This window comes from Hibiscus syriacus, unplaced genomic scaffold (genome assembly GCF_006381635.1).
Source record: "Hibiscus syriacus cultivar Baekdansim isolate YM2019G1 unplaced genomic scaffold, ASM638163v2 tig00002840_pilon, whole genome shotgun sequence".
Taxonomy (NCBI): Eukaryota; Viridiplantae; Streptophyta; class Magnoliopsida; order Malvales; family Malvaceae; genus Hibiscus; species Hibiscus syriacus.
Genome location: NW_024061947.1, coordinates 2,136,831 through 2,152,393, shown reverse-complemented (window position 1 = coordinate 2,152,393; position 15,563 = coordinate 2,136,831). Strand labels below are relative to the sequence as shown.

At 32.8% G+C, this 15,563-nt stretch overlaps 1 protein-coding gene across 1 annotated transcript in view; it reads left to right on the top strand.

Moving 5' to 3' along the window:
* The first annotated feature begins 7,614 nt into the window (after positions 1-7,614).
* The window catches only part of LOC120154972 (1,4-alpha-glucan-branching enzyme 2-2, chloroplastic/amyloplastic-like), a 29,939-nt gene continuing 21,990 nt past the window's right edge, over positions 7,615-15,563 (top strand). Inside the window, exons 1-3 of the mRNA XM_039166575.1 lie at positions 7,615-7,620; positions 13,964-14,101; positions 15,082-15,236. Coding sequence (XP_039022506.1) covers positions 13,972-14,101; positions 15,082-15,236 — 285 coding nt within the window. The 5' untranslated portion in view covers positions 7,615-7,620; positions 13,964-13,971. The remainder of the gene's footprint in view (positions 7,621-13,963; positions 14,102-15,081; positions 15,237-15,563) is intronic.

Below are 15,563 nucleotides of genomic sequence, written 5' to 3'. Positions count from 1 at the left end.
GATACTCTACTTGCAATATCGATACCCTAGGGTCAAGTATCGATACCCTATGAGTATCGATACCAAAAATGCATTATATTGTGAAAAAAATAGTCTTAGTATCGATATTGTCACCTTGAGTAACGATACTGCAAGGACTGTATCGATATCGATACTCCAGTCCAAATCCCTAATTTTTGGGCATATTAGAACTACTAGTGTAATCACCATTTTTCAACTTATATCTATATTATTAATATTAATGTTATTTTAATATTATTAATATTATTATTATTATTATATTATATTATTACAAACCCAAAATTCCCAAACAACCCATACCAATACCCAAATATTCCAGCCCAAATTAGGCCCAACAAAACCCAAACTCGAGCTCGTTATAGAACCCTAATCTATCTCTACCCTAACCCTAAACCCACTTCAATTAATGTCATCGCTGCCACCAAAGCAGAGATCCCAACCGACTAAAGCGCCGACCATCTTCACTGTGCCACTATCATCATCTCAACACCATCAAAAGCAGAAAAATCAGAGTCACACATAGTAGATATAGGTTTTTATTTTATTTTATTTTATTTCTAAACCTATGTAAATTTTTGGGTATAAATCATGAACCCAATGTAATTAAAGAGGATCTTCTTCTATGGTTTTTTAAAAGGAAATACCAAGCATATTTGTGGTATATTTTTCCTTTTTCTTTCGAATAAAGCACAAAAAATCAGAAAAATATATGATTATATATTATTTAAAGTATATAGAGAAAGAGAATAGGGATTAAGTAGTTACCTGAGAGGGTTTTGGTTCATCTCCACGAGGGTCAGAGTTAGGGAAGGCCGAGCATCGAGTGGGTTACTTGGGTGTTTATGAGTGATTTCGGTGAGTTTTAGCCCTAAATTGTGATCTAGGGTGGTAGATCTAGAGGTTTAGGTCATTTTAGGCTTATTTTGGGGAGCTCCGACCATCGTGTAGGGAGGCCGGAGCGGCGGTGTGAGGCTCAGGCAAGGGGGTTGGCTGAGAGAGAAAGGGGAGAGTTGAGAAGTTTTCAAGTTTTTTTTTTCTTTTTTCGGTTTAAAAAAAAAAGAAAGTTAGGTTTATAACAAAACTATAAGGTTTATTCACTTTTTAAGTCCCCCTAATTGTTTCCATATTTTGCATTTCAGTCATAGTAAAGGGCTAAGTTGGTTATTTATCCTTTTTTATTGGTACTGATTTGATTATTTCCCTTTTTCTATGTATGTTATGTATTTGTGGGTTATTTGTTGCTTAGTAGTATTGCCTATTTTCACATTTTAATCACCTGAGATGATCGAATATGTTATTTGCTCATTTTTATGCATGTTATTATTTATTGGATTATTTTCTGTTTAGTCCCTATTATTTAAGCGTGTTTTTGTTTTTGGTCATATGCAGTTAGTATTTAAATTTATTTTAATTTGGCTGGACTGATTTAGTAATTTACACATTTTTAATTAAAAGTTTATTATAAGCCTGTAAAAAAGGGAATAATTATAAACCGATCCTTGTACATTAAGTATTTTTAGAATTCGGTCACTGATCTGCTTTTTCGATTTGTTTTAATGTGATAGTGTAATTTTTTTATTTTTAATCCAATCCTTTGTATCTATAGGCTTATTTTATTTTTTACCTCTAGAATTTATTGTTAATGCAATTTAACCATTGCATATTGTTGCTATTTTTTATTTTTGCTTATTTATTTTTATTTTTAATGAGATTTGTTATTCTTTTTTTAATTTAATTTTTTAAATCCATTCTTAGATTACATCCTTAAGTTTAAAATTTGATTTAGTAATTAGGATTTCATTTTAGTTTAATTAAGGAACAATTCGATTTGATTTTTCGCATTAAAAATGCCCGATTACTCGAGTTGATTGTTTGAATCCTTAATTTATTAATCTTCGAATAATTTTAAAATTATCTTAATATAATTCATTTCTTTTAATAAGTATTAGGGCTTTGAGTTGTAGATTAATCCTTTAAACTTTAAGACTTATAGACTTATATCCTTAAGTTTTAGAATTTTACATTTAGATCTCATAGTTATAGTTTTTTATCCTTTGATTACTTAGACCCCAAACTCAATTAGTGTTTTAATCTTAACATAATTAAATAGGTTAAATAGTGCCTCCATTTTTAGCTATATTTCGATTCAGTCTCTTTAATTTAAGGAATAATTCGAGTTGGCCCTCGCTATAATGCTCAAGGGACAATCTCAATTTTTCGATTCAATAATTGGTTTAAAATTAGATAAGGTTAATATTAGAGCCTATATTTTTAGGTTTGAGCTTCTAGGTTCCCTTAATTTCATAATTTGACACCTTAAGCTAGAAAAAACCTTAGCTTAATTAGGATTAAATAAAAATTTGTTTGATCACATTTTATTTTTAAACCCTAAGGCATTGTTCACTTATTAAGGAATTAATAGTATATCTCCCGTAATCATGCTCCGGGGGTGACTACTGGTAATTCTCGAAATAAGTCGACATTCTTTTCAAGGCCGCACCATGATTTTTAAAATTAAGGCAATGTGCGATTATTAGGCACAATAGCTGATCTCCTGCGTTGATGCTAAGGGGCGAATGCTATCGGTCTCAATAAACGAATATCCTTTTCAACTTTTGCATCTGTAATGATTTTTAAATTAAATAACAATTGAACTCAAAATTTCTTATTTTAAATATAGGGAAATCAACTAGGTACCAATTTTTGGGTGCTTGTGGGGATGCTAATCATTCCCCACACGTAACTGACTCCCGAACCCGATTTCTGGATTTTCGCAGACCTTAAGACTCGATATTTTGATAAAAATAAAATGTTTTATTAAAATCACCCGGTTTTTATGGCGTCCCAATTGCACCTTAAATGATTGGTGGTGACTCCTCACATTTTAAAAAATCTTTTCAAAGAAAACCCTTGAGTCGATATCGATCTTTCCCCGCCCGGGTAAAAAACGGCGTCAACAACTAGCTTGGGTGGAAAACTATATGCATTTGTGTTGGTCAATGACTATTCTAGATTTACTTGGGTTCTTTTCTTAAGTACAAAAGATGAAGCTTTAGAAAATTTTATCACTTTCTCTAAAATAAACCAAAATGAAAAAGGTTACTCTATTTCAAGTGTTGGTAGTGATCTTTGAACCGAATTTAAAAATCTTGATTTTGATGAATTTTGTAATTCTAATGGAATTATCCATAAGTTTTCAGTTTTAATTTTAGATTAGGGTTTAAAAATATATTTTAAGATTTTTTATTTTTATTTTTATTTTAAATATTACATGCCATAATTAAATATTAATAAAAAATATAAATATCATTTTTATATATTAATAAAAAGGCCACATCAATAGGCTAATATAAACTTAACGGTCGAGTGAGCAAAACAATTCAATTTGTAAAGTTTCGTGAGCAAAATAAAAAAATTGAAAGTTTTGGGCAGATCATCCTGATTTCCTCAAAATTGACTCATGGAAGGTTCCTTCTTTGGGTAATCCTTTTTAGGGTTTATTTTTAAAGCTCAAGCATTTGAAGGTCCCTCTTAGGTTTTGGAACAAGAAGTATTATGGTAAGATCCAACAGAGGGTTGTTGGGGTCCAGAAGGAGCTTGAAGAGATTTAGAGCTTTGTGCTCCTTACTCCTACTGTTGAGAATATTGGAATTGTGAAGCATATTTCTCAAAAGATGGATGGGTTGATAAAGGCAGATGAGATGTTCTTGAGGCAGAAGTCGAGAGTGTAGTTTATTAAGGAGAGGGATAAGAATTTGACCTATTTCTTTAGGTATGTTACTGCTAGGGAAAAGTTCAACATGATCCAAGTCCTTCAGGATACACGGGGCATAGGCTTGAGAGCTTTCAGGATGCTTCTATTGAGTTGATTAGGCTTTATTTTTAAAGTTCAAGCATTTGAAGGGCCCTCTTAGGCTTTGGAACAAGGAGCATTATGGTGAGATCCAACAGAGGGTTGTTGGGGTCCGAAAAGAGCTTGAAGAGGTTTAGAGCTTTGTGCTCCTTGTTCCTACTGCTAAGAATATTGGAATTGTGAAGCATATTTCCTAGAAATTGGATGGGTTGATAAAGGCATATGAGATATTCTTGAGGTGGAAGTCGAGTGTGCAATTTATTAAGGAGGGGGATTAGAATTTTACCTATTTCTTTAGGCATGTTACTGCTAGGAAAATGTTTAACATGATCCAGATCTTTCAGTATACATGGGGCATAGGCTTGAGAGCTTACAGGATGTTTCTACTAAGTTGATTAGGCATTTTCTGAAACTATGGGGGTTGTTGATGAGAATGTGGTTCCTGTCTCTGATGCTATTTTTAAAGAAATCTTAGAGGTGGATTTGTCTGATGGTATGCAAAACGCCATTGTAGCTCCGGTGGCCTCTAAAGAGATTAGAGATATGCTTTTTGCTAGAATGGTAATAAGGCTCCAAGTCCTGATGGTTATCCAACTATTTTTTTTTCAAATTGCATGGAGTATTATTGGGGAGGACTTTATTAATGCGGTGAAATATTTCTTCTTGATAGCTTATTTACCCATGGAGTTTAATTATACTATTTTAACTTTGGTTCCTAAAGTTGTAGGTCCTTCTTTTGCGACTGATTTTTTGCCTATATCATGTTGTACAATTGTGTACAAGTGTATAACAAAGATTCTTGCAAATAGAATGAGGTTATGGTTGCAAGATATGATTTTGCCTAATTAGAGTACCTTTATAGCTGAGAGGGATTTGGTGGACAATATCATGTTATCTCAGGAGTTGGTTAGTGGTTATGGGAGAAAACATTTGTATGCCTAGTGTGCTTTGAAGGTTGACCTTAGGAAAACTTTTGATTCTTTGAATTGGGGGTTCATTTTCTAAGTGTTAGAGGTGTTAGGGTTTGTAGTTTAGGGAGTGGATTAATGCTTGTATTACTAATTCAAAGTTCTTTGTGGTTTGAATGGAGGGATAATTAGTTTTTTTCTCTAGAGCCAATGGTGTTAGGCAGAGGGATCCCCTGTACCCTTACATTTTCACCCTTGTTATGAATGTATTGTCTAGGCTTTTGAATTTAGCAGCTTAATATGACACATTTGAATTTAATCTTAAATGCAAGATGATTGGTCTAACTCATATTTGTTTTATGAAAGATCTCTTAGTGTTTACTAAGGAAAGTGTGGAGGTTGTTCTGATGGTGAAAATATTTTGGGTTTTTTACACAATGTCAGGTTTGAAAATAAATGTTGCTAAAAGCGAGTTGTATTATGTTGGGATCCTCTAAAATTTATACGATGACTGAGTGCACTGGGTTTCAAGTTGAAACTCTTCCAGTAAGATATTTGGGGGTCCCCTAGTGTCGAGGAGTCTCTCTTTAGTTGACTGGAGGTTTTGGTGGGAAAGACTGCTAGAAGAATTAGGATATAGCCTTAGAAGTGTGTTTTTTGCAGGAAGATTGAGTTAATCCAAAAGGAAATATTTAGTATCCAAAACTTTTGGTGCCATGTAATCTTACTACCATCCCAAAGTGATCAATTTGGTTGAACAACTTTGTTGTTCTTTTCTTTGGAAGGGTTCAGAGGGTTCTGCTAGAGATGCCCGTGTTAGCTGGGAGAGAGTTTGCCACCCTAAATGTGAGGGTGGGCTTTGTCTTAAAGATATCCTTATTTGGAACAATGTTTGTATGATAAGGTACTTGTGGATGCTTTTAATGAAAACAAGTTCTCTTTAGGTGGCCTAGATTGAGAGTTGCATGTTGAAGGGCATACCATTTGGCAGATGCCTCAGAAAGCGGGGTCAAGCTGAATCTAGAGTAGGATTATGAAGCTACAGGATGACTTTGATGTTATTGGTAATCTTGATAGGGGTTTGTAGAACTATGTTTCGATATAACAAATTAAGGAAAAAATGATTTTGGACTTGAATTGAATTTATTCAAAGTTTTCAAAAGATTTCAAAAATAATTCAAAGTCCATTAAATTTGGATTTGAGCAAAAATATTAAGAGGTACTGATACTCCTATGAATGGGTATCAATACCCCTATGAATGGGTATCGATACTCCTATGAATGGGTATCAACACCCCCATGAAGGCTCAAATTACAGAATACAAAATGGGTACTGATACCATGCAAGGGTATCGATACCATAGTGCAAAGTAGTACCGATACCCCTTAGGCAGTATCGATACTACAAAGCTCCAACGACTAGCAACAACTAGTTAAATTTGAATTTAACAAAGGTAATATCGATACCCCATATAGGGGTACCGATACCCCATGTTCTGGACAGCCTATTTTTGTAGAAAAATAATCCCCAAACAGCTCCAAAACATCCTCAACTACTATATACGACTTGAAAAATCATTTCAAGCTATAAATACAAGCTGAGGACACTTGAAGAAGCAAGAGAACACTTATCCAAGCATTCAAACACAAGAGAAGAAGTTTTTCATTCTTATTTTCATTCTCTCTTGTAAATATTATTCTAGTGAGCTTAATTCTTGTAAACACCTACTTTTGAGAGGTTTATTTGTTTACTTCTTTTATCCTTTTGTAAAGGGTAAAGGTTCTAGCTGATCCCGTGAAAAATTAGGGAAAGGTTCTAGTTTAACCCGTGAAAAACTAGGGAGTTTGTAAAGGTTATCTCTTTGTCCTTGAAAAAGAAAGAACAAATTAGTGAAATTGTTGGAAAATTCTTGGTGAGAAGCCAAGGTAGTGGATATAGACTTGATTGAGAAGTCGAACCACTATAAATCATTGTGCAATTTTCTATCTTTCAATCTTCTTACTCCCTAAACATAAAAATCAACCTGACCTCTCTTGACGAACCCTTTCGATTGTTGATTCGAGCTTCCGTAAAACCCCAACAATTGGTATCAGAGATTGACTCGTTAGAAGGCTTAACATCCTTAAGATGATCCTCGAAGAAGCTCTACTGATTCCCGACGCAACCGACAAAAAATGGCTTCAACCTCTAGTGCGTATTACATTGAAGATTAACATATTATGGATTCACAATCGGTCAACAAGCCACCCTTCTTCAATGGAGCAAATTATGCACATTGGAAGAATAAAATGATGTTCTTTATTGGAGCCTATGATCTAGGAGCTTGGAACTCAATCATGAAGGGATACTCCACTCCACCAGTGAGATATATGATTGAGATGATTGGAGTAATGAAGAGAAGAAAAAGTTCCAGGATAATGTCAAGGTTATGCACATTCTCTTTTGTGCTTTAGGCTCAGTTGAATATGTAAGAATCTCATCTTGTTCCAATGGCAAAGAGATTTGGGATAAGCTCGAAGTCACTCATGAAGGAACCAACGTAGTGAGGGAAACAAAGAAAAATCTTCTCAACCATAGCTACGACTTCAAGATGAAACCCGATGAAGATATCAAAGCTATGACAGATAGATTTTTCATGATTATCAACGGTATCAGGGGATTTGGAGAAGTAATCCCTAATGAGAAGCTTGTGAGGAAGATAATCTACCCTCTTCCAAAGTCTTGGCAATCAAAGAAGACTACTATTATCAAAGCTAGAGACCTAAAGTCTCTCACTCTCGACAAGCTAATTGGTTCCCTTCTCACGCATGAGATGATGTTGAAGAAAGACGAAGAAGGTGAAGAGAAGAAAAACAAGGAAAAGAATGAGGTAGGCATTGCCCTCAAATCCACCAATGAAAGCTATCAAGATTCAAGTCATGAGGTGGATGAAGACGATGATGAACAAGAAAATGAGATGGCCAAGCTCTTGAAAAAACTCAAGAGATTCATGATTTCCAAGGAAGTGAAACATGAATCAAACAAAAAGAAGAGTCCCCCGGTGTGCTTCAATTGTCAAAGAAAGGGGTATGCCAATCATGAATGTCCTTTTTTAAAGAAAAATGGGTCAAGCAAGAAGAAGGCATTTGTTACATCTTAGAGTGATGAAGATGATTCCAATAATGAAGATGAAGTAGTCAACCTATGTCTTATGGCCACCGAAGAAGAATTCAAGGTATCTTCTAACTCAAATGAATTTAATTCATTTACTTTTGATGAGTTACAAGATGCTTATAATAGGTTGTATTTGGGATTTGAGACATTGAATTCCAAATATACGAAATTAATTTCAAAACTCAAAATTAAAGATAAATCGATTTTGAAAATAAAAGTCGATTTGAAAATCAAAATGAAATTTTGAAAAATGATTTAGAGATTTCAAAAATCAAAATAAATGATTTAGAAAAAGAAAATTTTGATTTAAAAGTTAAGCTTAAAAGCTTAACAAAAGAAAAAGAATTAATTTCTAAAAACAACCTATTATGTTTAGAAATGACAAAATGCTCACATTTTCATGGTCATAAGGAACATACTTGTCCTTTGAAGAAAGGAAAATGTTTTAAAATTAGACAAGTATGGGTTCCGAAAGGAACAAGGGACATTGAAACTAATGTTCAAGGATCCAAAGTAATTTGGATACCAAAATCTACTTAATTGTCTCTTGCAGGTGTGTGGAGCAATGGTGATGAAAGTGATAATATTCAAGATGCTCTAGCCACACATGAAAAAAGAATGGGTAACCTCCAAGCTTAATGCTTTTAATTTTGGTTATTTGGTTGCTCATTTGATTTTAATCATGAATGAGTTTTTGTTTTAAATGATTATGCATTATTGTTTTAATCTCGTGTATGTTAAAAAGGTTTTATGATGAACATTTTAAAGTTTTAAAGATTTTTCAGAATGTTTAGTTCATTATAATAAAATTTTGGTCAAAATTAGTTTTAATGCAAATGATATCTCTCTAACAATTGATATCAACTTTTCAAATACTTTAATTTTACAAATTTTAAATTTTTGACCTAAATTTAAATGTTTATGCATGTGTTTTAATTGTAATAGATATCTCTCTAACAATTGATATCAAAATTTTCAAATGCATAACATTTTTTTAAACTTTATGCATATGCACTTAATTTAAACAATTGGTATTGCATAAAGTATTTTAGACTTGGATATATTGAATTTCATGTGCTACTAACATGTTGTTATTCTTTGTTGAAATTCAATTTTTGTTTAAGTGTCAAGTTCTTAAAGCTAAATTTTGTTTGAAATGCATTTATTGAGGGGGTTCAAATAAATTTTAAATGTCAAATTTATCACTTACTCTCCAATGTTATTTAGAACTTAAAAGTTTGAATTATTTTTTATATAACAAAAAGGGGATAAATATGGTTTGAAAAATTCAATTTCTTATTGAAAAGGGGGGAGCTTAACATTTTCATATATTTTCCAACAATTGGTAACATTTGGTATCTTTTTAACAATTGGTATCCTTTTGTAAACAATTGATATATTTTTTCATTAAACATTTTATTAAGGGGGAGTTTTGCCTAAAACGATTTTTCAAATGTTTTGTTATATCAAAAAGGGGGAGATTGTAGAACTATGTTTCGATATAACAAATTAAGGCAAAATGATTTTGGGCTTGAATTGAATTTATTCAAAGTTTTCAAAAGATTTCAAAAATAATTCAAAGTCCATTAAATTCGGATTTGAACAAAAAAATTAAGAGGTACCGATACCCCTATGAATGGGTATCAATACCCCTATGAATGGGTACCGATACCCCTATAAATGGGTATCAATACCCCCATGAAGGCTCAAATTACAGAATGCAAAATGGGTATCGATACCATAGTGCAAAGTAGTACCGATACCCATTAGGTAGTATCGATACTACAAGGCTCCAACGGTTAGCAATGGCTAGTTAAATTTGAATTTAACAAAGGTAGTACCGATACCCCATATAGGGGTACCGATACCCCCTTTTCTGGATAACCTATTTTTGCAGAAAATAATCCCCAAACAGCTCTAAAACATCACCAACGACTATATACGACTTCAAACTCATTTCAAGCTATAAATACAAGCCGGGGACACTTGAAGAAGCAATAGAACACCTATCCAAGCATTCAAACACAAGAGAAGGAGATTTTCATTCTTATTTTCATTATCTCTTGTAAATATTGTTCTAGCGAGCTTAATTCTTGTAAACACCTACCTTTGAGAGGTTTATTTGTTTACTTCTTTTATCCTTTTGCAAAGGGTAAAGGTTCTAGTTGATCCCTTGAAAAGCTAGGGAAAGGTTCTAGTTTAACCCGTGAAAAACTAGGGAGTTTGTAAAGGTTATCTCTTTGTCCTTGAAAAAGAAAGAACAAATTAGTGAATTTGTTGGAAAATCCTTGGTGAGGAGCTAAGGTAGTGGATGTAGACTTGGTTGAGAAGTCAAACCACTATGAATCACTATGCAATTTTCTATCTTTAAATCTCCTTACTCCCTAAACACAAAAACCGACCCGACCTCTCTTGGCGAACCCCTTCGGTTGTCGATTCGAGCTTCCACAAAATCCCAATAGGTTTTTAGTTCCATAAAGGTATGGAATGCCCTTAGACATAAACAAGTTAGGTTCATTTGGTATAGAGTTGCTTGGGATGGGTTATTGATTCCTCGTCACTCGTTTATTACTTGGTTGGTAGTTTTGAATTGGTTACCAACTAGGGACCGTTTGGTTTCTTGAGGGTGTATGTTGATTTGTTTGTATCCTTTGTGGGGAGGCAGATGAAACTAGGGATCATCTATTTGCAAATTGTGTTTTCTCTATAAGAGTATGTGAGTTGAATATTCAAGTTTGCCATGTTGATTGGTCTGTTGTTGAGTAGGGTGGTATGGTTGATTGATTTCAATGCCATGGTCGTGGTAAGTCGTTGCGGGCTGTTATCATTCGGTTAACTTGGTGTGGTTTTCTTTATTATATTTGGCAGGAGAGGAATGTATGACTTTATGAGGTTGGTTTGAGACATGTTGAGGTGGTTGTTGGGCAAATTAAACAAGTTGTTAGGTTGCATTTGAAGGGATGTGCAAGGATCACTGCGTCCTCCTCTACTCTTACTGAAGAGTGAGGGCTTATATAGGATGTAATTAATTTGTTTTGTTTCTTGGTTGTGTTTGTTAGTTCGTTTGGGTTTTTTTCTTGGTTTTGGAGTTGTACATGGTTGGTTCTTTGGATGAATAAAAATTTTCATTTATCTAAAAAAAGGAGAGAAAGTAAAGTTCAACGAGGAAAGGTATAATTTACCTTAAATTTTAAACAATAAATGCATAATTCTAATGTAATTAACCATATTTTGGAAGTTCTTCTTAGAGACGATTAATAAAATTTTGGACGCTCTTTTTTTTCTTCCGCTGTCTTGATTTAGTCTCTATTTAAGCTCGACTGAATCGAATTATGAAGGAGTTTTTAACGAGTCCCTACTTACACTTTAAAAAAAATGTCATAATGAATATGATGATCGGATGTTATATGTTGATATGTTAAGCGCTATTTAATGATGTGCTTGAATTTTGGTGACTATATTTAGAGCAACTTAAATAAATATTATTACACACTATCATTGTATTGAATACAAACTCTTCATTTATTGATAGTTCTATTACAATTATTTTATACTAATTAATTATTCTCTTAGAGAAATTGGAGAATATAATTCAAGAATTGTTGAAGTCGGTTACATGTTAAAAGGAATATATAATTCTATAAGGGTATACTGAAACCTAAGAATTCATTATTATTATTTTTAATTCACAAACGCAAGACTTCGATGTTGATTAAAGTACGCTATTATACTTTAACTATGTTATTATATTAATGCTTAGGACCATGTCGAGATTTATATGCACGTTTCAAGCGGATCTTGCTTTGCACATGATCAAATATTATACAAAATTCCGAGAAAAGCAAAACCAGATCTAGCGGTATAAATAATCAGAAAATAAGTTACTTATCGGAGAAAACAATACTGTAGTTTCAAACTATAATTATAAATACGGGTGATATAATTTCTGGTACTGTCTATTGATGTGTAATTTAACACTGTTTTTTCAATTAGATACACAACTATTAACATACAAAATATTAATATACTATTTCTCAAAAAAAAAAACTATTAATATACTATATATTAGGGATGGCAAACGGGCGGGTCGGATGCGGATACCCCTCCCCATCCCCATTCCCACCTAATATTTTTCAATCCACCACCCGCCCACCACCCATGATGGGTACAAATTTTCAAATCCACACCCTCCCACGCGAGTACATTCTCAAATCCATCCCCACACCCACTACCCACTAGCGACGTGCCCGTCTAGACCCGCATGAAAGCAAACTTAAGTTATATATAAGCAACAAACATAAAAAAAAAACATTTCCATTAAGAAACATATCCATTAAGAAACATAATAAAATAATCCAAGGATTATTTGAGTTAAATTTTAATATAGATCTTAAAGTACATAAAACACCATAATAAAAGACATAATTAAAGTTTATAAACATAAATGACAAATACATAATGTTTTTGTTCTTTGGTACAACATTCTAAAATTTCAGGCAATACTTGTGACATCAGATACTCCAGTATTACAATCATCATTCTCTATTTCCTCCAATTGAGAACACTCCAATTTAAATTCACTACTACCTACATATATAATAGAAAGTGGGCGGGCGGATGCGGGGCGGTAATGTCTCAAACCCATTACCCGCCCACTACTTGTGACGGGTATCACTTTCTAAATCTAAACCCACCCACTACCCGCTAAAATTATACCCATCCCCGCCCCAATTAAAACGAGTGCAGTGCGAAAATCTACAAAACTGTACCAGTTTGCCATCCCTACTATATATATATATATATATGATAAAACAACCTAAAAATAACTATTTGGGCCTTCCAATTTATCATAATCTTTTGTTTAAAGAGATAAGACGCGCATTTTGTAATAATATCACAATGTAATAAGTGTAATAGTAATAATTAATCACGTATTTAGTGGCATTAATTGCAGAATTTTCAGGTAAAAAACACATTATTGAGTGTGGTCTTATTACTAATTCCGTAAAAAACAAAATCTAATTTAAATATTAATAAAAATGTTTTGGATTATTCTACATTATTTAAAAAGTTATTCACTTTTAAAAAATATTACTAACGTTTTCTTTTATTTTTATTTTTGTTCTTAGAAGCATACAAAATATATTTTCTCATAATATGAGCCGTGTAATAAAACTTAAATAAAATTATTAAAATTCTAAGACGATAATTTTTTTTTATTAAATTAAGATGATTATAAAATAATATCTGTTCTAAATACTCTTAATTATTTTCGAACCCGTGATCTTTAAAAATGAGAACAATTTCTTCGGTCCTAAGGTTGGTTCATGCTAAGATGACAAAGATTTTTTTATTAAATTAATGCGATTATAAAGTAATATCTGACTATCTATTTTAAGTAATTTTAATTATTTAATAATTAAGAATTAATTATTTTATTGTAATTGTTAGCATTAGATTTATAATTTTTAGAAATAATAATAATTTTTTTAATCATTGATATAAATTAATTTATGTTAAGATGATTGAGTGGGGTAGAAAAAAAAAGGGAAAGGTTTTCCTTTCATACAAGTGAAAGTACCTTTTCCTTGTAATAATGACCAAGTTTATAGAAAAAATGGGGAGAGAGATAAACAAAGAAAATAGCATCCGTTCGTTTCTCATCTCTTCTTCTTCCAGTGAAGCAGATTCCTCGTGGCGGGGTCATGTGTGTCAACCTGATGAAAAGATTAATCGAGAGATGGACGGTGGAGAATGAGTTGTGGACGGGCCCCGTATGCCAAATCTATCAGCCACACCCATCCCCGTACAATCTTACACATCACACGTAGCACTATTTATTTCATTTTAATTTACTTGGAAATATAAATAAATAAATAAAACCTACAGTTTTCCTTCTCTTTCATTCACGCTACTCTCGGTGGGCTTTGGAACTTTCAGTGGCGAGAAATCTTCCTTTCCTCTTTGTTCTGGATCTGTATTTATTTTCTTCTTTTTGCAAACAGAAAATTAACCAAAAAAGCTGAGAAGAAGTAATGGTTTACAGTGTACCTGGATTACGTTTGCCATGTCCTCCTTCGGCTTACCGGTCCAGCCAGTCTCGCTTCAATGGCTCTACTAGGAGTAGCAGTTTCTCTCTTTTGTTGAAGAAGAATCAGATTTCACGTATTCCTCCTCTTCTGTATTTTTTTTAATTTTTTTCCTCTCGTATATATATGTATATATATTTCAGAAATTGTGTTTCTTCTTCTCCCTCATTTAATTTTGTTTTATTTGATTTATAAAACTTACTGATGAAATAGTTTTCTTTTGTTAGTGTTAGCAAAATTAATTGCTCAAACTACGATGGTTTGATTTTTTTATGTGTTTTTTAAGTGGGCGTGAATGATTTATATATGTTTTTTAATCGATAAGGCTTGAAATGATGGCGAAAATGATTTAAAAGAGTTGAAGTATTAGTATGGTCGTGTACGAAGCGCTGAAGCGAATTGTATCCAAAAAAGACCTCGTATTCTTGATGAGGTTTAGCATTAAAAAATATTTTTAGTGTATTATTGGTTAATTATTCTTTGATTTTCATATGGTAGCTTGGGTGTCATTGGCGGTATTATTGAGTTAAAAAAGGTGGATTGTTGGCGAACTGATCAGCCTGGTTCAGAACATTACCGCTGAAATTTTGGCTGTAAAAAAGTTGCAATGAAGAAGTTTCTGTTTTTTTTTTCAAATGAAGAAGAATACTTTTAAACGGAGGGAAAGTTAGTTTAAAGGTGGAATCGAAATTTTGAAAAGGATGACTGTAGTGAAATGACGGAAAATAAGATCTATACTTTTGAAAATGTTATGGGTGTGTAAAATTTGTTCCATTATCAGCTTGTTAATAAGATCTATACTTTTGAAAATGTTGTGGGTGTGTAAAATTTGTTCCATTATCAGCTGGTTTGAAAGTCATAGTTGGATCATTCCTTTTATTTTTGAGCATGCGAATATGATTGCTGTTCCTAATTCCTCTTCTTCTCTAACGAAGATTGATCGCCAATTGCCTGTATAGTTTTAGTATTGTCAAAAGAATTCTCTATGGATGATGACTGCTTTCATGGTAATTTGATTTCCGTTGTGTAGAAAACTGATTTGATGCTTGCTTGTAGGGAAGATCTTTATGCAAAACTCTTCGTATGATTCGGAATCCTCGCCCTTAACTGTTGCATCCAAGGAAGTTCTTGTTCCTGGTGATAAGGATGATGGTTCATCATCCTTTACAGATGAATTGGAAAGCCCTAGCACTATTTCAGATAATCCACAGGTTTGTTATTTTTTTGTGCTGATTGTATCTTTCTATGCATGAAAATGTTTCATTTTAGCTTTAGACTCTGTGCAGTTGAATTTTCAAGAATGTGCATGTATAGGAGCAAATTGAAATTTGAATTTTGAGATGGTGTCGATGTTAATAAAACTTGTTTGTTCTCTAAAAAAGTTTTGACTTATTATTGAAAAAATTAAAATCTTGTGGTTCAAAATCTGAACCATGTTGTTTTTGGAAGAAAAATTATTGTAAAATATAAATGAAATAAAATGCTGTGGAATAACGACATGGCTCGTTATGTTCTCAGTTTTTATCTTTGAAATTCTG